This window comes from Trachemys scripta, chromosome 7 (genome assembly GCF_013100865.1).
Source record: "Trachemys scripta elegans isolate TJP31775 chromosome 7, CAS_Tse_1.0, whole genome shotgun sequence".
NCBI classification, from domain to species: domain Eukaryota; kingdom Metazoa; phylum Chordata; order Testudines; family Emydidae; genus Trachemys; species Trachemys scripta.
In genome coordinates this window covers 122,298,703-122,324,853 of record NC_048304.1, presented here as the reverse complement: position 1 = coordinate 122,324,853, position 26,151 = coordinate 122,298,703, and the positions used below count along the sequence as shown (strand labels likewise).

Genomic DNA, 26,151 nt, shown 5'->3' with positions numbered 1-26,151 from the left:
GGGGCCCTGCGCAAGATGGCGGCTCTACCTGAGGAGCCGGCTGAAGTGGTGGTGAAGCCGGACCCGGACGGGGGTGTCCCGCCGCCGCCCCCTCCGGCGCCCCCGCCCGCCGCTCCCCCCACCACGGCGCCGGCGGAGGGGGAGGCGGCGGGGGCCCCGGGGAGCGGAGGGGAGGCCGCTCCCCCCAAGCCGGCCCCCCCGGGTCCGGCCGCCTCCCCCGCCCCCACGGACCGGCAGACCCTCCTGGCCGTGCTCCAGTTCCTGCGTCGCAACAACCTCCACGAGTCCGAGGACATCCTGCGCCGGGAGGCCCGGCTGCTGGGGGAGGAGGTGGCCGCGGCTGCCCTCAGCCCCGCGGGACCCGGCGCCCAGGGGACCCCGGGTGGGGAGACAGACGCCAGCGGGGGCGAGGCGCTGCTCAGCCGGGTCGCCGCCGCCTCGGGAGCGGCCGGAGGGGGCGTCGCTGCTGGTGCCTCTGCAGCCCCCGGCGGCGCCGCTGTAGTCGCGCCGCCGCCAGGGAAAGGTGAGAGCCCCGGAGGAGGAGACGGGGGAAGAGGGAGTGGCCGAGGGACTCTCAGATGGGGCTGCCAGGATGGCGGTATCACCCTCCGCATAAAGGAGGGGTCACCTCTCATCTGTTTCCCTTCCAACCTGGAAAGGTTGCTAAGGGTGAGGGCATCTTCTGCAGTTAGAGGGGGCATCTGATTGGGACGGAGTGGGGAGAATTCCTAGTGAGAAACGGGTACCCGATAGACAAGGGATAGTGACAGAGAGGGTTTTATTTGCTTTTACTTCTAGGCAGGGTTACTACCTATCAAGATATTCATGGGATAAAACTGATTTTCCGATCAGAGCTCTTGTGTGCTAGCTTTACAGAATATTAAAAGCATCCTGAGATTTTTAGCACCAACGTATGGGTTGTGTAGTGGTGGTGAAGTTACAGTCTGAAGGTGTTCAGGTACTGTGGTGATAGGTACTTAAAAGATGCAGTGATGCAAATGTTTTGATAGGCTGCGTGTCCTGAACAGCAGAGTTTAAAAAGTAGCCACCCACGATGTAAGGGGTCACTAGCAAGTGAACAAAAGTCATTGCTATCAGAGGGTTGTTCAATGAACTGTCTGGTTCCTGGAGCTTGCATATACGGTAACTAGAAACAAAATCTAGGTTGGTTGTAAATCACTTGTTGTTGTTTTGATGCATGTCTGTGTGTGGATGCTCAGATTGTGGATTAAGTTTATTTGGCTGTAACTTGAGTTGATTTTTTTATTATTAAATAACTTAAGTGAAAGAAATTAGATTGATGTTTATTTCTGAAAGTGGTTAGAGATCTATGGTCGCTATTTTGCTCTTGTGGGAGCGAGTTCCATTGCCCAGGGCGATGAATCTCTCCCTATTCGCTGAAACTTTTCAGCTGTCCTGGGAGGTCCTGGATATGGAGGGAGAATAGATCTGTTGGGTAGCATTGGCCGATCTCCTGGAGGACTTTGGTTATCACAACAGAGACCTTGAACAGGATTCTGTATTGAGTGGTGGTCCAGTGTAAAAAGAGGGGCTGTAGTGGGTCACAGCAGTATGGAAGTGGTATGACACACACACACACGGTGAAGGAAAGAGGATTTTAGCTGTGCAGTGTTTCTCTTTTCTTTTACAAAACAGGGAGAATACTTTAGCTTGTCTAAATGATTTCAGTAACACCAGTGAAGAAAACTTATTTTTCGATTATTAATACCTTTTTCCATAGAAACATTTTTTTTAGTAGAATTAGGCCTTAAAGTTGTTTATAAAAGCTAATTTAAATGGAACCTGGTAGCAGATAAAGCACAAAAAATATAGCAGAAGTTGATAGGAAGAATTGGACATTGAGTTTATCATTCATGTGACATCGTCCATCTCAAATTTAAACTTTGAACTCCCATTATTTGAATGTTAATAACCAGTTTTCTGGAAAATTTGTATAAATGGGCATACAGTACTTACACAACCCATTTCATTCTGTGCTCTCAATGTGCATTACAATTACAAGGCAAACATTAGCCATCATATATTTACAGGCACTCTCTTTCATATATACAGACGTAATCCCTCTTGTGTATCTTGACACTTTTGCAGTTGGAGGAGGTGTTCCTGTAGAAGATCAGCCAGATGTGAGTGCAGTGTTGTCTGCCTACAAACAGCAGGGGGACCCAGCGCTGTACGAGGAATACTACAGTGGACTGAAGCACTTTATTGAGTGTGCCCTAGACTGTCATCGGGCTGAATTATCCCAGTTGTTTTATCCTCTCTTTGTGCATATGTATTTGGAATTGGTCTACAACCAGCATGAGAATGAAGCAAAGTCTTTCTTTGAAAAGTAATGTGTTTACCTTCTTGTGTTTGCATCCTTTCTTATGTACTCACTTTTGTGTGGTTAAATCTGTTAGCACAGGTTTTAAATTTAATTTATCTTTTTAAAGATGAAACGGAAATTGAAGAGAGGAAAAGAATCTGTAGTTGTGTTGCAAACTGTTATACATCTCCTTATGTCTTAGTCCAAGATACAGCATAGATGCACAAAACATCTCTTTTGCACTACAGAGTTATACAATTTTTGGATCATCTTTATAGTGGCCTAGCAGTGGTCATGCATCCTGTCCAGGAACAGGGATTTGCTGATGGAGGGTCATAAAATATATGCTTCCTGTTTTGGGTACCATTCAACTAAAGCATGTCCAGATGCCACAGTAGTGGATGTTTTATAAATACTTGCACTAATATAACTAGTGTTGCAAGCAACTTAAAATGTAGTCAGATGTCTTTTTTATGTGTATAAAAATAATTTTCTTAACCTATAACATTGTAAATATTTTTTGAAATGATAAATTGCACAGCAGCTCCTTACTGAAAACTAGTACCATGCAGAGTTGGATATTTTAATAATCTGTTTTTGTAAGTTTCCAAAAATTCTTAAATTTCTCTTTAAGGTCTGAAAAATGATTTAATTTGTCCCTTACCTGCTCCACTCCAGTATAACTCATCTTTGGATTTAGATCAAGCCTGAAATATTTCAGCCCAAAGGGGTATTCCTCCCCCCCCCGATAATTATCAATAAAAATTGATTTGCAAACTTAATTGCAGTATTCCCAGCCACAAATGCTATCATGTGCTCTCAGTAAATATATTAAGCATAGTAGTAATCTGTATCTTTAGGTTAACTTTGTAGGCATTGAATCATGTTGATTTGATAAATGTGCAATTGGAAAATGTGAAATGTGCATGTTTTTATTAAATTTAGCAGTCTCGTATGAAAACTACATTGAAAATGTGAATCTGCTTTAAATACAACCAATTAGCTCAGTTTAGCACACAATAGAGATGCTGATCGTTTGTGGTCATTAAAGATCCCTATGGCACTTTCCCTCAGAGTAGTAGTGTTAGTCCCAGTGACCTGGTCATAAATATTGGTGGTAAAATTTGCCTACTTGAAACTCTCACTGCAGTTTCGTTAGAAATGTATTCTTCACTTCCTGTCGTAAACTGCTGGGTGCTGTTACTGTGTGCTTCAAAGGCTGCAACATTCCATTCCAGAGGTCATTTCACTTCAGCTGTGAAATTATCCTATATATTTGTAAAGTGCTTTGGGATGCTTCATGATGAGTTGCTATATAAAGGTATTTTATTACTTGCTATTAAGATGTACTACTGAGCAGTATACAATTTGTGGGTATTTGGGAGATTGTATTGTTGTAATAAACCATCCTTCATATGGTTTTAATGTCTCTTTAATAGGTTTCATGGGGATCAAGAGTGTTATTACCAGGATGACCTGCGTGTATTATCTAGTTTAACCAAAAAGGAGCACATGAAAGGGAACGAGACCATGCTGGATTTCCGAACAAGCAAGTTTGTGCTGCGCATTTCTCGTGACTCTTACCAACTCTTGAAGAGACATCTTCAGGAAAAACAGAACAATCAAATCTGGAACATTGTTCAGGAGCATCTGTACATTGATATCTTTGATGGAATGCCTCGCAGTAAACAACAGATAGATGCTATGGTGGGAAGCTTGGCAGGGGAAGCTAAAAGGGAGGCTAATAAAGCAAAGGTATGAGGCAAATCCTGTTATGCCGATTAATAACCAGTTGCAGCATGTAAAGTAGTTTGAAGGGTATATAACCATTGCCTCAATATAACTAGAATCCTTGGATTCTGAGTCCTGGCAGCACACCCGGGATGGTAATGGCAGAGGATGGTGAAGTTAGCTTTGAAGCAGAGGGAAAGAGGTTGATAAGCACCCTTTAGTAGCTGGTTTCTGGAGAAGCCATCAGACCACCTGAAGAGACAACCTTGTTTAGTGGACTGAACACAGGGCTGGCTCCTGAATTTTTATACTGGCTTTGCCTCTGGCTTTAAGAACATAAGAACGTCCACACTGGGTCAGACCAAAGGTCCATCTAGCCCATTATCCTGTCTTCCAATAGTGACCAATACCAGTTGCCACAGAGAGAATGAACAGGTAATCATCAAGTGACCCATCCTCTCTCGCCCATTCCCAGCTTCTGGCAAACAGGCTAGGGATACCATCCCCGCCCAGCCTGGCTAATAGCCATTGATGGACTTACCCATGAACTTATCTAGTTCTTTTTTGAACCCTGTTATCGTCTTGGCCTTCACAACCTCTGGCAAGGAGTTCCACAGGTTGACTGCATTGTGTGAAAAAATACTTGGAGCAATGCTTGATTTTGAACTTCCTCACATGAACAATGGAGATAATGCTTGCCACCAGTAGTTAGTGTGAGGATTAATTGTTTGTACAGTGTTTTGAAAATATCAAGAGCTTATGGGTGTTAAGTGTAACCTAAACTATAGATATTCTGCTTTCGGAGAAGTGCAAAGAGGTAATGAAAGGGAATTTAGGGTGCTCGGTGCATCTCAGGATCAGTTGCCTAGTAGTATGATAGTGAAATGCACCATCTACAGTGTCACAAACTGGTTAGACTAACCAGTAGTGAAGTTCCATCTTGTTAATACCTTCGATTCAAAGAGGCTAGATATTGTTCATTAATTTGCTTCTACTTAAACTCGTTCCATGCAAAGGTTTTTTGTTACATGACCAACTCTCTTGGGTTGCAGGTTTTCTTTGGCTTATTAAAAGAACCAGAGATTGAGGTGCCTTTGGATGATGAAGATGAAGAGGGGGAGAATGAGGAAGGAAAACCAAAAAAGAAAAAACCTAAAAGAGAGAGCATGGGATCAAAAAGTAAAAAGCAAGACCCTAATGCTCCTCCACAAACCAGGTAACTTAGAAATAGGCATGAATACCTGATAAAGTCTAGTCTATTCCCTACCAATTCTGGATTGCTCCCTACACTTTCTCTAGTGCTTTGTTCAGTCTAGTTTTAAATGGGCCCAGCAATGAGGCTTCCATCGTTTCCCTTGCAAGATTTATTCCACAACCAAAAAGACCTCACCATTGTGAAGTTTTCTAGACTTTCTTATTACATTTTTCTTATTAAAGCTTCATCCCATTATCCAGTAGCCTCTTCGGATCACTCTAAGCAATACCTCACCCTCCATGTTTAGATCCTTCAAGTATTCATAGTTATCAGATCCCCTCCCTCACTTTACCCTTCTTATTCATAGACTGACCTTCTGCATGTTGCAAGCCACAGAACCTGACCCTCTAGTAAGCCTATAACTTCTGGCTAAGATACTGAAGTCCTCAAATCTTGAGTTAAAGACTTCAAGTTACAGAGACTCTACCATTTACTCTAGTTCAAATCAGCAAGTGACCAGTGTCCCACACTGAGAGGTAGGTGAACCCCCCCCCCCCCAGGGTCTCTGCCAAACTTACCTGTGGGAAAATTCCTTCCCAACGCCAAATATGGTGATCAGTTAGACCCTGAACATGTGGGTGAGACCCACCAGCCAGACACATGAGAGAGAATGCTCTAGTAATGCAGAGCCCTCCGCATCTCATGCCCCTCTCCTGCCATTGGAGATGTTTGCTAATAGAAGTTGTGGATGGGCCATATGCCCATTGTAGGCAATCTCCTACCATACCCTCCATAAACTTATCAAGTTCAGTCTTAAAACAAGTTAGTTTTTTTCCACCACTACTCCTGTTGGAAGGCTTTTCCAGAACTTCACTCCTCTGATAGTTAGAAATCTGTCTAATTTCAAACCTAAATGTATTGATGGCCAGTTATATTCATATGTTCATGTGTCAGCAATGGCCCATACCTTAAATAATTCCTCTCCCTCCCTGGTGTTTATTCCTCTGATGTATTTATAAAGAGCAATCATATCTTCCCCCCTCCTCCCCCATCCTTTGTTTTGTTAGGCTAAACAAGCCAAGATGTTAACTTTCCTCTTGTAAGGTAGGTTCTCCATTCCTTTGATCATCCTAGTAGACTCATAGACTTTAAGGTCAGAAGGGACCATTATGATCATCTGGTCTGACCCCCTGCATGCTGCAGGCCATAAAACCGTCCCTACCCCTTCCCTGGACTCTGCTGTTGAAGTCCCCAATCCTGTTTTAGGTGACTTCAATCGGCAGAAACCCTCCTGCTAGAGATCCCTGCCCTATGCTGCGGAGGAAGGTGAAAAACCTCCAGAGGCTCAGCCAATCTGCCCTGGAGGAAAATTCCTTCCCGACCCCAAATATGGCGATCAGTAAGACCCCGAGCATATAGGCAAGAGTCTCCAGCCTGACCCCTGTCAGCCATTATACAATTTACCTACCATTTCTTGGTTTTCCTTGACTACTATGTTTTACCATTAAACCATTCCCTCCATAAATTTATCTAACTTAATCTTAAAACCAGACAGGTCCGTCGCCCCCACCGTTTCCCTCGGAAGGCCGTTCCAATATTTCACCCCTCTGACGGTCAGAAACCTTCGTCTAATTTCAAGCCTGAACCTCCCCACGGCCAGTTTATATCCATTCGTTCTCGTATCCACATTAGTACTAAGCTGGAATAATTCTTCTCCCTCCCTCGTATTAATCCCTCTAATATATTTAAAGATAGCAATCATATCCCCCCTCAGCCTTCGCTTTGTCAGACTAAACAACCCAAGCTCCTCTAGTCTCTTTTCATACGACAGGTTTTCCATTCCTCTGATCATCCTAGTGGCCCTTCTCTGCACCCGTTCCAGTTTGAGTTCATCTTTTTTAAACATGGGAGACCAGAACTGCACACAGTACTCCAAATGAGGTCTCATCAGTGACTTGTGGGAACACTTCCCTACCCCTACTGGCAATACCTCGCCTGATGCAGCCTAGAATTACATTAGCCCTTTTCATGTCTGCATCACATTGGTAGCTCATAGTTATCCTGTGATAGACCTGGGTGTATTGATTATTTTCCTCTGTCTCTTCCAACTGATACCTCCCCATTTTATAGTTCTCTTTTAAATTACAGGTATTTAATTCTTTTAATCTTTTCTCATTAGTTCCTCCAGACCTCCTTTTTTATTGTTAAATTCCTCCTGTCGTTCATTCTGACACTAAGGTGCCTGGGCCTTGCTGTCCTTTGAGGGGAGGGTTCCATATATCATATTTAATTCACAATATTAAGGCATTCCTGCTTCATAAGATGCATTCTTCTCATAGAATTCCTCTTCCTGAACTGAAAGACTCGGACAAGCTGGATAAAATAATGAATATGAAGGAAGCCACAAAACGTGTGCGTCTTGGTCCAGAATGTTTGCCTTCCATCTGTTTCTACACATTCCTTAATGCCTACCAGGTCAGCAAGGGTAGCTGGGGTGGTATGAAAAAGGGAGGGAAAAATGGTGGCTGAAATCACAAAATATCTGAGGTAAGGAAAAAGGAAGCCATAATGTGGTTCTGCAGAGAGAATTCAGAGTTTGATACTGTGGCTGAATCAAATATTAAGTAGTCTCTTTGCTGTCTGGTAAAGATTCTTCTCAGTTAATATTGAGACCATAAACTTGCAAGCACTTACATGCCTGGGGCAAACTTGTATATCTTACACTGACCTTGCTGAAAAGTCTTTTGAATAGATTTGATGAGAATTACTGAGGGGAAATAATGTGCTCATGTTATAGCAGAAAATTACTAGTTGAAACAAGGAATTTTGTAGCTAATTTTCAATAAAAAATAATGCAATTGAAAGTTTAGACTTAAAACCCTGTGAAAAGGGAAGCTCTGTTTAAAGGTTTCCTTAGACTATCTTAATACTGCACTCCTTTCTTTAGGCATTTCTACATTCCTTCTCTCTTCCCTTTCACTTTTTAGGTAGGGTGCGGGGGTTTTCTTACAAGTGAGTGATCATGAATTCTGCAGATACGGTGTACTACCGTGCTGGGGAACAACATTGCTGTGGCTTATTAAATGAGTCTTTTTATAAAATATCTTTATTTTAAATGGCCTAACAATATTAGCTGTAGTTTTTGTTTCATATACACCTGTACCCCGATATAATGCGACCCGATATAACACAAATTCGGCTATAATGCGGTAAAGCAGCGCTCCAGGGGGGCAGGGTTGTGCACTCCAGCGGATCAAAGCAAGTTCGATATAACGCGATTTTCACCTATAACGCGGTAAGATTTTTTTGGCTCCCGAGGACAGCGTTATATCGGGGTAGAGGTGTACGTGTATTTTTTGTCCAGTGTGTCTTGGAATAATTCACATAGCTTATGCAGAACTTACGTAGTTAAGAGTATTAATATTAATGGCAGGATTGTCTAGTACTTGAACTTTGTTATACATCTCCTCTCCCCATCAAAACTTAAAATAAAGTGACTGTTTTGTGTACAGGGTCTTACTGCAGTGGATGTCACTGATGACTCTAGCATGATTGTAGGAGGCTTTGCTGACTCCACTGTAAGAGTATGGTCTGTGACACCAAAAAAGCTACGCAGCGTGAAATCAGCAGCAGGTAATGAAGACAATAAGACATGTTTATCTTAAGTATTAATTCTGATAGTTTTGTCAGTTTTGTGCAACCTGTGCAGAGAGAAATGCTAATCTCACAATAGCTGTCTTAAATTGTTGGAAGTGGTCAGGTTGACTTCAGCTTTTAAAGTGGATAGTGTGTGTATATATTATTTAAATGCAGACTGTGCTTGATATATGCAAGACACAAAATCCAGACACTTGTTTCCCAAAGAGTTTACAATCTAAGGTAGACACAGAATAGATAAGATGCACTAGGAAGTTGAGAGGAGGGAATATAGCTTCGTTTATGGCCCTGATTCAGTAAGATACTTAAGCACATGCTTTCATACCTTGTTGAATGATAAGGTGGTAAGTAAAAGCCAACATGGCTTTTTCAAGAATAAATCATGCCAAACCAGCCTAATGTCTTCCTTTACCAGGGTTACCAGTCTAGTGGATGAGGAAAGCAGTAGACATGAGAGCGCTTGAGTTTAGTAAAGCTCTTGACAGTCCCACAAGACATTTTCATAAGCAATCTAAGGAAATATGGTCTAGATGAAATTACTGTAAAGTGGGTACACAACTGGTTGAAAAACAGTACTCAGAGTAGTCATCAGCGGTTCACTGTTAAATTGGGAGGACATATCAAGTAAGATCCCACAAGGGTCTGTCATGGGTCCAGTACTAGTCAATATTTTCTAGGGCTGTCAATCGCAGTTAATGCAAATTAACAGCAAAATTAATGTGTTAATATTTTTAACGTGTTAATCGTTAAACCTGTGGGCGGGTCAGGAGGCATCGGCAGTGGGGGGCTGAAGCAGCCATAGCTCAGGGGGCAATGGGCTGGAGCCCCGCGCACCCCCAGCCCTAAGCCTACATTTGAAAATATAGAAAACAAAATATTTAAATAAATGGTATTCTAATATTATTTAACAGTGCAATTAAAACTGCGATTAATTGAAATTTTTTAATCTTGTGCTTAATCATGATTAATTTTTTAAATTGCTTGACAATCCTAATTTTAATTAACGACTTAGATGGTGGAGTAGAATACAGATGTAAAATTTGCAGATGATACCAAGCTGGGAAGGGTTGCAAGCACTTTGGAGGAGAGGATTAGAATTCAAAATTATCTTGATAAATTGGAGAATTGGTCTGAAATCAAAAAGATGAAATTCAATAAAGTCACGCAAAGTACTGCACTTAAGAAGGAAAAATCAGCTACACAAATGCAAAATGGGGAATAACTGACTAGCCAATGGAAGTTCAGAAAAGGATCTAGAGGTTATAGTGAACCACAAATTGAATACGACTCCACAATGTCATGCTGCTGCAAAAAAGACAAATGTCATTCTGGGATGTTTTAACACATGTGGTGGGAAAGACACAAGAGGTAATTGTCTAACTCTACTTGGCACTGGTGAGGCTTCAGCTGGAGTATTGTGGCCAGTTTTAGGTACCATCTTGTTGACCAGTTCTTTCTCCGCTACCCAGAATGCACAGGTTCACAGACAGACTCTTGAGCTGAAGAAGTATGTTGTTTGTTTGCTGCTTCAGTGAGTGATCAGCCCACAGAAATGGGGCACAGAATAGGGTTAAATGCAAGGGCACACCCACATTCAGGTGCTCACCTTAAATACATTGTTACGAAGTTATTCACTATATATTATATAAACACTTTTTCTGCCTAGCACTAAGATTAATTTGCTAATTCAGTTGTTTACATGATCAGGTTGCTCACTCAGCTTTTTACCTGGCTGTTCTCTTACCTTGCTAGACAAGCAGGCATCTTTTCAAGCGTTCCAACATCTAAAATATACATTCTACATATTACATCCTACACACCTAAGAAAGATCTGAACAAATTGGAGATAGTCCAGAGGAGAGCAAAGAAAATAAGAGGGTTAGAAAACCTGACTGATGAGGAAAGGTTGAAAGAATTGTGTGTTTAGTTTAGAGAAGAGATGACGGGAAAGGACATAACCTTTTATGTATCTGAAGCCTATTATAAAGAGGACAGTGATCAATTATTCTCCATATACACTGAGGTTAGGACAAGAAATAATTGGCTTAATTTGCAGTAAGGGAGACTTAGGAAAAACTTTTTAATATTTAACTTAACTATAAGGACAGTTAAGCACTGGGACTGGTTATGTAGGCAGGTTGTGGGGTCTGTCATTTGGAGGTTTTTAAGAACAGGTTAGTCAAACACCAATCAGATGTTGTCTAGATATACTTAATCCTGATTTAGAGTGTGGGGATGGATTAGATGACTTCTTGAGGTCCCATCCAGCCCTACTTTGATAGGAATTGTACACTAAATTTGGATATCTGGTAACTACTATGAAAAATCAGATTTTGTGTTTTCCAGGAGGCTTGGTCTGGTCAGATTGTGGTCAGGTTGATCATTTTGTAGAGGCGCAGAGTACCAAAGGAAGATTTCTTATCCATGTTGCTTAAGTGATGGAAGACTGAGGTCTCAGTCGGTAACTTATAGACTCAAAGCTAACTACTTATGTTGGGCATGTGTAGCTGTCAATAAAAAGTTCTTGAATTCTAAAAACATGGGTGTGTATTTTAAAGCTTTCTAGGGAGAGATGTAGAAATCTGGACTCTTTGATAGGATATCAGTCTTTCAAGATAGAGACTGAATGGTGGATAGATCAGAAATGGCTTTTCTGAGGGCTAAACTAATTTTAGATGCTCTTGGTGAAGTGTACAAAACAGAATGGTTATCTGTAAATAAGGCTCAAAACAATTCTAAAATGTCTTATGAAAATGCATGCTTATAGAATCATAGAATATCAGGGCTGGAAGGGACCTCAGGAGGTCATCTAGTCCAACCCCCTGCTCAAAGCAGGACCAATCCCCAGACAGACTTTTGCTGCAGATCCCTAAATGACCCCCTCAAGGATTGAACTTGCAACCCTGGGTTTAGCAGGCCAATGCTCAAACCACTGAGCTATCCCTTCACCCTAATAGCCCCATCCAGAAATGTATTTGCACGGTCAGGTTCTGAACATGAATGTACATCTACAGCATTTTTTTTTTCAATGGTTGTTATATAGGGTAGCATATCACAAATTCAGAGGTGAAGGACCTATGGCCTTCTTCAGATCCTTCAAAGCTGTAACCTAAAGGTTCTCACTTGAATCATCTTAATTACTGTTTCCTTCACAACAGTCCTCAAGAAATTGCCTACGTTTGTGCGCTATGTAACTTAGAGTCTAAAACCCTCAGGCTACTCTAGCCTAAACATCCTTGCTGTTTTGTAGCTGGTGTTGAATATTAGTTGTCTATGAAAATATTAAGAAGGATCTTTTGTCAACTTCATACGTGCAACGAACACCAAGAAGGACAATATATTGTGCTTAAATCATACATTTATTGTTGTATAAATGTAAGCATGCTCAACTGTTGACAGCCAGCATAGATGAATTATACATGTGTGTTGTAAATGGGAACCTCTGAAATTTTACAGATCTCAGTCTCATAGACAAAGAATCAGATGATGTCTTGGAGAGGATCATGGATGAGAAAACAGCAAGCGAGCTGAAGATTTTATATGGTCACAGCGGACCTGTCTATGGTACCAGCTTCAGTCCTGATAGGTAAAATATGTGTTTAAAAATAGTAGTTTTTAAAGTGCTAATGAAATGTTAGTTGCTATAAACATGTATTTAATGCAGCTTTTTCTATAAGTTGGGACCATACTTGCACATGCAGTTCATAATGGTACCTTTGCATGTGAGTTAGTGCATCTGCTGCATGGCGCTGAGCATTTTTAACTCCCCTTGGAGTCAGGGGGAGTTGAGGGTGCTCCGCACCTTACAGGTTCAGGACTTGTGATCACTAATTATACAATCTTATCTGAAAGTCACATCTTAGGTTATTTTAACTGAATATGTAAATAGTAAAGAGTAGAAATGTTATGGCAGCATTTATTTCAGTTATGGGAATGAAAAACATGTTATGCTAATATCCATAGATAGATATAGATAGATATCTAGCTATATATAATTTGCTACTTTGCCTCTCACCATAGCTCTAACCTTTATTCTCCAAATGTGTGGCAGTGGTAGTCTTGCATAGAAGGCGTTTTTAAAAGTGTGTAAGGATAAAGATTGCTGTGGTGGTTTATCAGAAACTGGTTTAAAACACTCAATTAGTCTCTTTTTGTTATGTAAACACACACTGAAATGCATAGCAGTAACATGGTAAGCAGCCTGGCTAAGAAGCAAGCCACAGAGCATGAACCGGAAATGCTATCGCCTATAACTAAGGCTGCGAGATTGTCACTCGTGACTTTCCATGACTTCTATAGCGGCTGGTTTGGCTGGCTCTGGGGCTGCCCGAGGAGCTCAGGCAGCCCCTGGCCAGTCGCACCGGCTGCTGCTGGGGCAGTCTCAGGCCACTGCCCCTGTGTGCCCCTTCCTGGCAGCAGGAGGAATTTGGGTGGCAGGCTGGAGGTTGGAGCACAGGAGGGGCAGTGCATACCTTGGTGGGGCTCCCTGGAAGCAGCAACATGTCCCTCCCTCAGCTCCTAGCTCCGCATGCTGCCTCCGCCTGCAGCCCCCCCCCTCCCCCCCGCAGCTGCCATTGGCCTCTCTTCCTGGCCAATGGGAGCTGCAGAGCTGGCAGCGTGCAGAACTAGGAGCTTAGGGAGGGATATGTCATGGCTATCCCAGAAGCCGGGTAGGGAGCCTGCCAGACTGGCCGCCCCTCCTTCTCCTCCTCCGCCCCCATCCCCTCAGCACCAGCAGGTGTCCTGGGCTGTTCGCACCCATGGCTCCCCTTGGACATGCCATTCGCGGTGCCCCTGGGCCTCCCCCAGCACTCGCAGCCCTAGGCGGCTGTTCCCTCCCTCCCTAGGACCGGAGCACCCCCAATATTTAGTCAGGGGTATAGTACAAGTCATGGACAGGTCACAGGCCATGAATTTTTGTTTATTGCCAGTGACCTGTCCATTACTTCTACTAAAAATACCCGTGACTAAAATGTAGCCTTACCCATAACTTAGAGTGGAGAGTGTGAACCGAATGTGAATTCTAATGAAAGACCCTATAAGGGAATTTTGTCATTTTGTTCAGGATTATATTTTTAAAACTGGTTCTTGACCAATTATAAGTGGTTTCTCAGTAGTTTTTTGGTTCAGACAGATAAGTAGGATCCCTAATAAAGACATGGTCACTTTCTCATAGACTTTTCTTACAGTATTTAGCAGAATCAACAATTAATTGTCCCTTTCTTTGCATGCAGTGTCCCAATAGGACTCTTTCTGTATTAATTGTCTCTGAATCCAATGAGGGCTCAGATTCTACAGCAAATGCCACACAACAGTCGGTCAATGAGTGGTACACTTATCACAGACGCACTAGTAATCTTACACTATTTGTGCAGTATACACCCAATATTCTGACCAAGTTCAATACATTGTATTTCTCCTCTTTTGCTCCGTAACAGGAACTACCTCTTGTCCTGTTCAGAGGATGGCACTGTCAGATTGTGGAGCCTTCAAACATTCACTTGCCTCGTGGGATATAAAGGACACAACTATCCAGTGTGGGATACACAGTTCTCTCCCTATGGATATTACTTTGTATCAGGTGGACATGACAGAGTGGCTCGGTAAGAACCGGGCTGCAGGAGCAGTGGAAGCAAGCTAAAAGTGTGGGTGGCAGCTCCCACCGGTGTCCGAATTGTGGCCCCGCCCCCTATTGCCACCCTTTCTCCCTGAGGCCCTGCCCTCGCTTTGCCCCTTCTCCCCAAGGCCCCGCTCCCTACTCACTCCTCTCCGCCTCCTTTGCACTCTTGCTGTCCTTTACAGCCAGTAAAAAGTGGGAAGGCTATGCTTTTAAAAGTGATGGGGTCATGGCCCTCTGGCTCCCCCTGTTCTGGTGCCCCTGCCTGGATGGCCTTTCTATTTGGATTTTATAGTAATATTGTTGGGAATGAGTTTCATCACACTTTGTGTAAAAATTAAAGTGTCTTAATTAGTTTACTTTTTCACTTTTTTATACAGACAGCATTAGCTGGGGCATCCCTAAAGAGATAGTGTTCCCTTTTTTCCAACCATCTGGTTAAGACAGGAAAATGCATATCCCTAGCCCTTCATTTTAGAGAAACTACTGCATCTCTTCACTTGCTTTTTTGATGGCCACAGTTGGAGCACTGTGGTTTGTTTTGGAGAAGGATTCTCTTCTCTTTTGCTAACTCCATAAACGGGTCAACTACAGGCACCTGCATAATAAGCGCACATCTCCCTCGCCACATATAGGATTTCAAGCTTCACTAGGGGGTCTCATTTTTTCTTTAGTCTTATAAACTATTCTCTTCTGTTAAGTCTGTGGGCTACGGATCACTATCAGCCTTTACGAATATTTGCTGGCCATCTTGCTGATGTCACATGTACCCGGTTTCACCCCAACTCCAACTATATTGCCACGGGCTCAGCAGACAGGACTGTACGACTCTGGGATGTTCTGAACGGGAACTGTGTAAGAATCTTCACTGGACATAAGGTAAAGGAATGTCAAAGGCAAGATGGAAGTGCTTCACTAACAGTACATGGTCAGTGCCCTGTTGGTATATTTTATTTACATTTCTAATAAAATATACAAAAAAGTCTGTCTGTTACTCTAGATACTTTGACTAACTTCCCGCGCTGCCCCCCCCCAAAAAAACAACCTCCCCTCCCTCACAAACATCTGTTCCCGTTAAGCAGAAGTAAATAGTACACTGTGAAGGTTAACAAATTTCAGACTATTTTGGATCAAGTGGGGAGAAGGTTTCAAAGTTTAGGCCTCCTCATAGCGAACACTCTACTTTTAAGTAAAATGGGATCCGGCTTAGTTGCCTTTGCTGATCACAACTATGATAATGTGGGCAAGAAGAGAGGCAGTCTCCTAAGTAGACAGATTCCAAGCCATTTAAATAGGACTGCTGCAAAGAAAAAGATGACCAGTGGCTCAGTTACTGTATGTTAAACACACTTAAGTTTAATTTGGGGGGCCAAGGTTTGAAATTAATGCAGCTTGACTTTTTTGAATGCAGGTAGACTCGTCTAACTAATTTTTGACTCTCCAACTGGATTTTTTCTGTTACAGGGACCAATTCATTCATTGGCATTTTCTCCTAATGGACGATTCCTGGCCACTGGAGCAACGGATGGAAGAGTGCTTCTGTGGGATATTGGCCATGGTTTGATGGTGGGAGAGTTGAAAGGGCACACTGATACAGTCTATGCACTCAGATTCAGTAGAGATGGGGAAATTTTAGCATCAGGTATGTAGCTCGGGCTTTCGTTCATTGGAAAAAAAAGTACTAGAATGATGTGTTGTTTTTGTGTGACTGATAGCTATCCAAATCTGTCTTCCTCATTGTGAAGGATCAGACTACCGCTTACTGACCAATACTTTGCAGTTATGAAGTTATACTTTACAATTTTGTATCAGCAACTTTGTAGGGCAGCTAAGTATGATTCCTTACCACAGCTCAGAACTGAGGCACAGATGTTAACTTACTTATGCAAGGAACTACCAGAATTCTGTGGTAGAGTGGGAAACAGTCCAGTACTGTGCTCTAACCCTAAGACCATCCCTCCTTTAAAACTGAGCCCCTGTTGAAACCAAATATTCCTTTTCTGTATCAGACTGAATTTCTTTGGCTTGTTTAGTTAGCAGCTGAATTTCCTTTTTAAAACTTCTAACAATTCAGCAGTTGCTTCAGTGGAGTTTGGAAATACTTCCTTTGCAGATGTTGAGCAGCGAGCCTGGGTCTCCAGGCAGTGATCAGCACAAAATGTGTCTGGGCTTTCTGAATAAGTAAAAAAGATGGTAATATTTCAAGATGAAGTACAACTTACTCCCTATTAATGGGTTGGTATGTAAAGAACAGGAATGCTCAGCAGTGTTTGCAATCATGTTTGTTTAAAACAAAAATTTTAATAGCTGGTAGCATTGCCTATAGTTAAGGCTGCCTAACTCTTTCCATTATAAAACCATCTTTTCAGTTGCTTATAACTTTGCCAGTTTTCAGTTGTTCAAGCTCAAGTTTTCTATACTCTCTCCTCAGGCTGACCATTTTCAGTGAAAATGGCGGTGTTTACAAGAATGAGATTAGGGAAAAATATGTTTAGCCCATGTTAAAATTCTTGCAACTATTTCACCGAGAAGCATGAGTCCTTCTATGCTCTGGAGAAGAGCTTGGAATTTGGTGGGGAGTCATTTTTGGGTCAGGGAGGTGCCTTTTGCCATCCCTGTGAAAATTTGCCCTAAGTTTGCCAAGCTATAAGCATCTGTAAAATCTCAGTTCGTACATGCTCAGTAGAAGTGTGTTAAAGGCTTGAGAGCATTATTCTCCAAAGAGTCCAGCTGCAATGAGCATGTTCCATCCCCCACAGCTTGTGTGTGCCAACCAGACTGCATATGCCATTGCAACTGAGCATACCCCATCCTGGGGCGGAGCAGGACTTTTCCTGCAATTGCTCCTCTCAACTGCTGGAGGTTACTGTGGTGCCAGGTACCAAGGGTGAGGAATGGGATGGTGGGGAAAAGATGCAGTAGAGGGGGAAAGGAACTGGTGTTTGGGGGGCAGGGGAAGGTTGGAATTGGGAACTGGGGTGGGGGAGAGGCACAAGAGCACTCTCTAGTCCATGAAGGGTGAGAGGACAGGATTTGAAAGTACTTAACATTAAGGTTACAATGTTCTTTTAATATAGTTCTTTGGATCTAATAATTATTTATGATAAAAATTCAGAAAACAATTGTATTAGTTAGAAAGGTATTACTAATTTGACTCTAGTAAGAAACTCACTCTAGAGTCTATTTGTAAAGTAGATCTGAAGATAACTAGTTCCTTCTGCTTTACCCGTGTTGGACTGTGTTAAGGCCCCATCCTGCAAATATTTATGCACGTGCTAAACTTTACTATTGTGAGTAGTCCTATTGGAGTCAATTTGTTTGCAGCATTGGGCCTTAAATTTTGAATGTTATGGACAATCCTGCAATGGCATGAACAAGGTGAATCTTAGTCTTAGAGTGGTAGCTGTGTTAGTCTGTATCAGCAAAAACAACGAGGAGTCCTTGTGGCCAAATAAATTTGTTAGGCCTTGTCTACAATACGAGAGTAGTTCGATTTTACTTAAATCGAATATTTGGAATCGATATTGCAAAGTCGAACGTGTGTGTCCACACTAAGGACAGTAATTCGACTTTGTGAGTCCACACTAACGGGGAAAGCGTCGACATTGGAAGCGGTGCACTGTGGGCAGCTATCCCACAGTTCCCGCAGTCCCCGCTGCCCATTGGAATTCTGGGTCGAGCCAGCAATGCCTTCTGGGTAAAAAAATGTGTCGAGGGTGCTTTTGGGTAACTGTCGTCATCCATCCATCACTCACTCCCGCCCTCCCTCCCTCCCTGAAAGCGCCGGCGGGAAATCATTTCGCGCACTTTTCAAGTCATTGACAGCGCGGACGCCACAGCACTGTGAGCATGGAGCCCGCTGCAACCATCGCTGCAGTTGTGGCCGCTCTCAACGCCTCGCAGCTTATCATACAGGTTGCCCTGAGGCAGATGCAGAAAAGTCAGGCGAGGAGGCTACGTCAACGCGGTGATGGCCTGAAGTCTGAGAGTAGCACAGACCTCTCAGAAAGCAGGGGACCCAGCGCCGAGGACATCACGGTGGCAATGGGTCATGTTGATGCCGTGGAACGGCGATTCTGGGCCCGGGAAACAAGCACTGAGTGGTGGGACCGCATAGTGCTGCAGGTCTGGGATGAATCACAGTGGCTGCGAAACTTCCGCATGCGGAAGGGAACTTTCCTTGAACTTTGTGAGTTGCTGTCCCCTGCCCTGAAGCGCAATGACACCCGGATGCGAGCAGCCCTGACTGTCCAGAAGCGAGTGGCCATAGCCCTCTGGAAGCTTGCAACGCCAGACAGCTACCGGTCAGTCGCGAACCAGTTTGGGGTGGGCAAATCTACCGTGGGGGTTGTTGTGATGCAAGTAGCCAAGGCAATCGTTGATGTACTGCTGCCAAAGGTAGTGACCCTGGGAAACTTGGAGGCGATCATAGATGGCTTCGCAGCGATGGGATTCCCAAACTGCGGTGGGGCCATAGATGGAACTCACATCCCTATCCTGGCACCGGACCACCAGGCCAGCCAGTACATTAACAGAAAGGGCTACTTTTCCATGGTGCTGCAAGCACTGGTGGACCACAGGGGACGTTTTACCAACATCTACGTGGGATGGCCGGGCAAGGTTCATGACGCTCGTGTTTTCAGGAACTCTGGTCTGTTTAGACGGCTGCAGCAAGGTATTTACTTCCCGGACCACAAAATAACTGTTGGGGATGTGGAGATGCCTATAGTCATCCTCGGGGACCCAGCCTACCCGCTAATGCCCTGGCTCATGAAGCCCTATACAGGTGCCCTGGACACTGAAAAAGAACTCTTCAACTACCGGCTGAGCAAGTGCAGAATGGTGGTGGAGTGTGCTTTTGGACGTCTCAAGGGGAGATGGAGAAGCTTGCTGACTCGCTGTGATCTCAGCGAAACCAATATCCCCATTGTTATAGCAGCTTGCTGTGTGCTCCACAATCTCTGTGAGAGCAAGGGGGAGACCTTTATGGCGGGGTGGGAGGTTGAGGAAATTAGCCTGGCTGCTGATTACTCACAGCCAGACAGCCGGGCGATTAGAAGAGACCAGCGGGAAGCGCTGTGCATCCGGGAGGCTTTGAAAGCAAAGTTCCTGAGTGAGCAGGGTAACCTGTGACTTTCTAATTTTGTGTACAGAGAAGCCTTCACCCCACTTCCAACACACGTTTCAAAATAAAAATAGTTCAACTTTGTTAAAGCACACCGTTTTCTTTAATACTGTTTTCGCGGGAATTTTTAAAAACTGGGACGCAGACTGTGGTGCGGAGCGGGTGTAGTGTAGTCGTGCGAATGCAGCTTCTAAACTCAAGGACTGACAGGCTCCGCTGCGGTGGGATGGTTCTTTCAACGGAGCCTGTCACCCCTCCTGATAGGGACTGTGTGTATGGGGGGTCTATGTGACTTTGTGGCGGGGGGGGACGGTTACAGATCCCCTGCTGTGTGGCTCTGTGATCCTGCCTAAGGACCGCCGCTTAAGATCTCTAACTGCCCTCCCCTGCCACAAAGTCACAGAGCAACCCACCCCCCACCACATAACATGAAAAGAACCTCCCAGACTAACCAGGGTAAGTAGTCACTGCATCACTGCACTATGTATGTGCCTTGCTGCTGTGCCTGCCCCCGACTATGTACCCTGCCAAAGGTGACTGTCCTGTCCAATTACCAACCCCCTTTCCCCCCCTCCTCCAAAAGAACATGATGGAAACAGTAGTTAACAGAAACATATTTTTTATTATCAACTACACATGGGACTGGGAAGTGAAACTTGGACGGGGGCTTGTGTCAGGCGGGAAGGAAAGTACTTGTCAAACTTTGGGGAATGAGAGCCTTCTGCTGCTCGAGCTCTCTGCAGGGGTGGAGTGAGAGTTAGCAGGGACTCTGCCGCCTCTCCTTCTGTGCACTTTGGGTGAAGGGAGTATGGGACTTGGTGGCGGGGGAGGGCGGTTAGAGATGGACTGCAGCGGGGCTCTGTCCTCCTGCCTCCGTTCCTGCAGAACATCCACAAGGCGCCGGAGCGTGTCCGTTTGCTCCCTCAGTAGTCCAAGCAGGGTTTGAGTCGCCTGCTGGTCTTCCTGACGCCACCTCTCCTCCCGATCCATGTTTGCTTGGTGCATTCGGGTCAAGTTTTCCCGCCACTGGGTCTGCTGTGCTGCCTGGGCTCGGGAGCAGGCTATAAGCTCTGAGAACATGTCCTCCCGTGTCCTCTTCTTCTTATGCCTAATCCTCCCTAGCCTCTGGGAGTGTGATGACAGGCTAGGTTGTGAGACAGTCGCAGATGGGGCTGTGGGAATGGGAAAAAGGGAGTGAATTCCTCAGAAAGCTAAATGTACTTGTGAACAAAGAACATAGTCTTTCTCTGTGAACAGGACCATGCACAGCACCTATCACATGCGCACTCAGCACAAGGTCGAATTCTCGGCCTTCGCATTCAGTGTCTGGGGTTTTGCAGAGCACTTTCGAGAACCCTGTCAGGACAACGGAATTGCTCTTGCACGCAGACATGGTAAGCCGTAGATTCGTGGCAGCTTAAAACTTTAATATTAGCAATGGCCTCATTTCACATTGAAATCAATGTCGGTCCCTGCTGCCAGCAATCCGGCAAGCAGGAAGTCTGCTCCTGTCCCACACCCTCGCGGCTGTCCCCGGGAACGATCCCTTTCGGCTGACCCTCTCCCGCCTCCACCGTGTGGCTGCAAACCAGCGGTTACAGTTCTGTAAAGGAACGGTAAAGCAGTCCCGACACTAACATTCCCCTACCTCATTCAAAGCAGGTCGTCATGAGCGACATCACCCTCATGAGGATCTCTGAGAGCGACAGACAGAGAATGCTCCGGGAAAGCCTTCAAAGACCAGGGCCGTATGCCGCCATGCTGTGCCAAGCAATGATTCCGGAGTACTTGCTAGTCTCGTGGCGCGGCAACGTGTCCTACAACGGAGGACCCAATAAGGCCGCTCTCCCCAAGAACCTAATGCAGCGGATTTCAAATTACCTGCAGGAGAGCTTCCTTGAGATGTCCCCGGAGGATTTCTGCTCCATCCCCGGACATATAGACCGCATCTTACTGTAGCTGCAGTAGCAGGGACTAAACAGTAGAGCGGCTTGGGCAGGACAATCATGCAAAACCGGACATTGCTAGATTTTTTTCAAATAGTTGCACTGCCCATGACTGAACCGTTAAGTTAATCAAACTAATCATGAGAAACCCATTTTTTAAATTGTTAATAATCATGTTCTGTTACAAATAAATGTTTAGATGTTTACAACACTTACTGGATGATCCTTCACCAGATTCTGTGTCCGGGGTAACGGCTGGGGAGGGTTGGTAGGGGATCTCTGTAAGGGTGATGAAGAGATCCTGGCTGTCGGGGAAATCAGCGTTGTGAGCGCTGTCGACTGCCTCGTCCTCCTCATCTCCTTCCTCATCTTCCCCGTCCGCTAACATGTCCGAGGATCCGGCCGTGGACACTATCCCATCCTCAGAGTCCACAGTCAGTGGTGGGGTAGTGGTGGCGGCCGCACCGAGGATGGAATGCAGTGCCTCGTAGAAACGGGATGTCTGGGGATGGGATCCGGAGCGTCCGTTTGCCTCTTTGGTCTTCTGGTAGCCTTGCCTCAGCTCCTTGATTTTCACGCGGCACTGCGTTACATCCCGGCTGTATCCTCTCTCTGCCATGTCTTTAGAGATCTTCTCATAGATCTTTGCATTCCGTCTTTTGGATCGCAGCTCGGAAAGCACGGACTCATCGCCCCACACAGCGATGAGATCCAAGACTTCCCGATCAGTCCATGCTGGGGCCCTCTTTCTATTCTGAGATTGCACTGCCATCAGTGCTGGAGAGCTCTGCATCGTTGCCAGTGCTGCTGAGCTCGCCACGATGTCCAGACAGGAAATGAGATTCAAACTGGCCAGACAGGAAAAGGAATTCCAATTCAAATTTTCCCGGGGCTTTTCCTGTGTGGCAGTTCAGAACATCCGAGCTCTTACTGCTGTCCAGAGCGTCAACAGAGTGGTGCACTGTGGGATAGCTCCTGGAGCTATTAGCGTCGATTTCCATCCACACCTAGCCTAATTCGACATGGCCATGTCGAATTTAGCGCTACTCCCCTCGTCGGGGAGGAGTACAGAAGTCGAATTAAAGAGACCTCTATGTCGAACTAAATACCTTCGCGGTGTGGACGGGTGCAGGGTTAATTCGATGTAACGGCGCTAACTTCGACATAAACGTCTAGTGTAGACCAGGCCTGAGTCTCTAAGGTGCCACAAGGACTCCTTGTTGTTTTTTGCTTATAGTCTTACTAGCTCTAATTTTATTACCTTGCAGCTCTGTTTCACCATAATTTCATCACAATTCAATCTATGCAACTATGGTTTTGGTAATTGCATACTAGAGAATATTGCTGACTTTTAGTCTTAAGTATTGCTTTTAAATTATGCACGGATACAATTCAAAGTTTTTTCTAACTCCCCACTTTCTTCCTAGGTTCAATGGATAACACAGTCCGGCTGTGGGATGCTGTGAAAGTATTTGAAGACTTAGAAACTGATGATTTTACTACAGCCACTGGACATATAAATCTGCCTGAAAACTCACAGGACTTGCTGTTGGGTACATACATGACCAAATCAACTCCAGTCATACACCTCCATTTTACCCGCAGAAACTTGCTACTAGCTTCAGGAGCATATAGTCCACAATAAACCATGAAGCTGAAAGACTCTGCAAGTCAATGAAGTAAAGACCTCAGGATTACTACAGGATTTGAGACAAGGAGAAATATCTTATACAAATGGACAGTATTAGCCTGTTGGTGTGGGAAACTGTAAACTAAGATCCAAGCAAAGTCTTTTCAGTTACTATTTCACAATTTAGCCACAATTTGAAAATGCTGGAAATTGACAAGACATCACAGCTTTAAGGGAAGGAATTGTTATGGTGCTTTTGATTTTTTTTTTTGATAAAAAATAATTATGGAAATGGCTCTCTTCCTTATCGAGAGAAATGGTAATGGGCTCTGCTGAAACTTCAATTTTTGGAAAGTTAAGGGTCCCAGTACATGTTCTTGAACAATTTTTTTAAAAGCACTTAGTTTACTGTTGGCAAACGTTTAATCGATCTGTGACAGGCAAAAACTATTCTAAATTCATCTCTTCTGAAATTATTTGGAGAACTCCTCATAACCTGTGCTGAGTAGCAAATATTTGTGGCCAGAACATTACCTTTTCCATGCCCTTCTTGTGGTAAAGGTCTGTGATTTTACCTTTATTTCTTTGATATATAATCTGAAAGATTTTCAAACTTCTTTGCTTGTTTTATACCCTAGAAATGCAGCTTTTGTCATCACTGCATTTTCCAGGGTGGCTAAAAAAATCATGACTTGCAAGTACCAAAGAAGTAAAAACTAAGCATCTGTAAGGGGAGAAGGGACTTTGAAATAACGGAAAATACTCTTATCACCTATTTAAAAAGTGATCGGTAAAGGAAAAATATTGGGCATGTGCCCTTTTATATTTAGAAGAGTCTGAAATTTTTTTAAAATCCGCTTATGTTTTGTCTGAGAAATTCAGGATATGCAGAAGCTAGAAAATTAAGGAGAGAAGAGACGAGATCGAAACTATTGAAAGTTAATATTTATTTATTTAAATTCAATTAAAAGGAGCCTTTGTTAAAAGACTCAACCTTCATCCCTTTTGTTAAGGTGCTCTTCTCCCAGTAAACATCACCGATACTACCTGCAACTCCTTCTGCAAAACTAGCAGACCTGAGATTCTTGGTATTTCTAAGGTAAAACACAAGCAGAACGTTTGGGTTTTTTTAATCCCTTCTTGTTTTTTTATAAAAGTTGAATCAGCAAAAAGACACAGGCCCAATTTTTCAAATCTTTTGCAGGTTGCCTGGGAGGAAAGTGCTATTCACCATCCCCGTCACTTCATTTAGGGAATTAGAGCTCACAGGCCATATGCAGTAATCTAATAAAAACAAGGAAGGTAAGATTTGACATTTCTAAGGTAAAGCAAGTGGGACCCCCCCTCCCCAAAAGCAGCAGCTTTACAGAAAGTGCAGAAACTTAATCAGTAGGGAGTTCACCTTGAAGAACACTTATTGGGGAAGAAAGCTTTGAAAGGACATTAAACTTTGAGTCCCTTTTTTTAATGGCTGAGTTGGTATGGTACTTGTACTTCAATTAAACCTTCTTTCAGTGCTAGATAGGAGCAGTCAGACTTTAATGCAGATACAGTGAAATCAAATACGTGAAACACTTGACCTGCAACAGGAAGCAATTCCAACTTTGACAGCTAAAAAAATCACTGCCACATTCTGCCTTTGTATTTTGTACAGTTTTATACTTTTGATATTTTATAATAAAGACTAAAAATATTCTGTGCATGTTTTATTGGACTGTATGTTATAGGAGGACATTCATCTTGTTGCAATAGAAGCAGGTTCAACCCTGAGAAAAACATGCTAGCAACCTCCCAAGAGAAATGAAGATAAGTGATTTAGTATGAAGAGCAATACAGTTAACAACTGTTTCAAATAGGAGAAAATTGTGCATGAAACGTAACAGTTAATGCGGTAGACAATTCTCCCCCCCCCCCCCCCCCCCCCCCCCCCCCCCAAAAAAGCAGCCACCTTAACCCTTTCTCTGACATCAGTTATGTACAACATGGTTGTAATGTCCCTACTTGACATGCAAAAAGTGGTGGGAGAGGAGAGAGAATAAATTGGTTTGGATTCAAAATGTGTGGCAAGGAGGGGAGAAGTTTGGAGAAAATGGGTGAGTGAACTAGTGTGAAGTGAGTGTGATATCTTAATTCTAATAATCTTTTCTCACTTCCCCTTTTCAAATTGCCCTTTCTCTTTCTATCCCTCAGAACCCTAAAATCCACTTAGCCCATTCCTCTCAAATCTGTTCCACTCCTGCCATATCCAGACTGTTCCTTTTTGTTTTTCTACCCAATACATTTTTTTCCACCCTCATTTTATAAAATGGTCGGAAAGCTTGAAAAGGAATGGACAGGGATGATACTGCAGAGGAGTCTCTTGCCTACTCCCCCCCTGCCCCCCAAAGTCACACCTCTTCCACATGCAACAAGTGAGCTATGAGAGTATTGGTGGCAAAATTTTGGTTCATTGCCATTATTTCTAGAATTCACATATTATGGAGTTGTAATTGCTTCATAATTCAGAATAGAAACCCATTTCCAGTCTGTGCCTTGCTACCTTCCCACCCAACTTTTGCAAAACACTTGTCTTGATTTTTTTTCCTTAATTCTGTGTTCCAGGTAAATTTTGGGGGGGATGGGTTGTGGTTAATCAGACAGTTCATTTTCTCATTATGGCTGAGAAACACATCTTTTCTCTTTTTGAAAATTGGTTTTTATTCACTCATAACTTAAAACCAGCTTTGCCTAAACATTTGTTTTACACCTTTATCCTAGCTGGAAAAAACCTTACACATAATTCTGTATTTACAGCTGCAAGGCCATAAATCTTTATAATTTGTATTTTTTTTGTCAAACATTTGCAGGTGGGATGTTCATTGCAGTTGTAATTGTGTGGTGCTGTCTCCCTCTAGTGGTGGCTGAAGACCTAACACAGCAGTTCA

General features: G+C 43.7%; 1 protein-coding gene across 1 annotated transcript; it reads left to right on the top strand.

The window, feature by feature from the left end:
• Positions 1-24,923, top strand: TAF5 (TATA-box binding protein associated factor 5). Its single transcript, XM_034774976.1, has 11 exons — positions 1-523; positions 2,110-2,350; positions 3,766-4,081; positions 5,110-5,273; positions 7,592-7,727; positions 8,765-8,885; positions 12,366-12,495; positions 14,348-14,512; positions 15,228-15,405; positions 15,991-16,168; positions 23,025-24,923. The coding sequence occupies exons 1-11, from the start codon at positions 16-18 to the stop codon at positions 23,240-23,242; spliced, it is 2,355 nt and encodes a 784-aa protein (XP_034630867.1). The 5' UTR covers positions 1-15; the 3' UTR covers positions 23,243-24,923.
• The last annotated feature ends 1,228 nt before the right edge of the window (positions 24,924-26,151 follow it).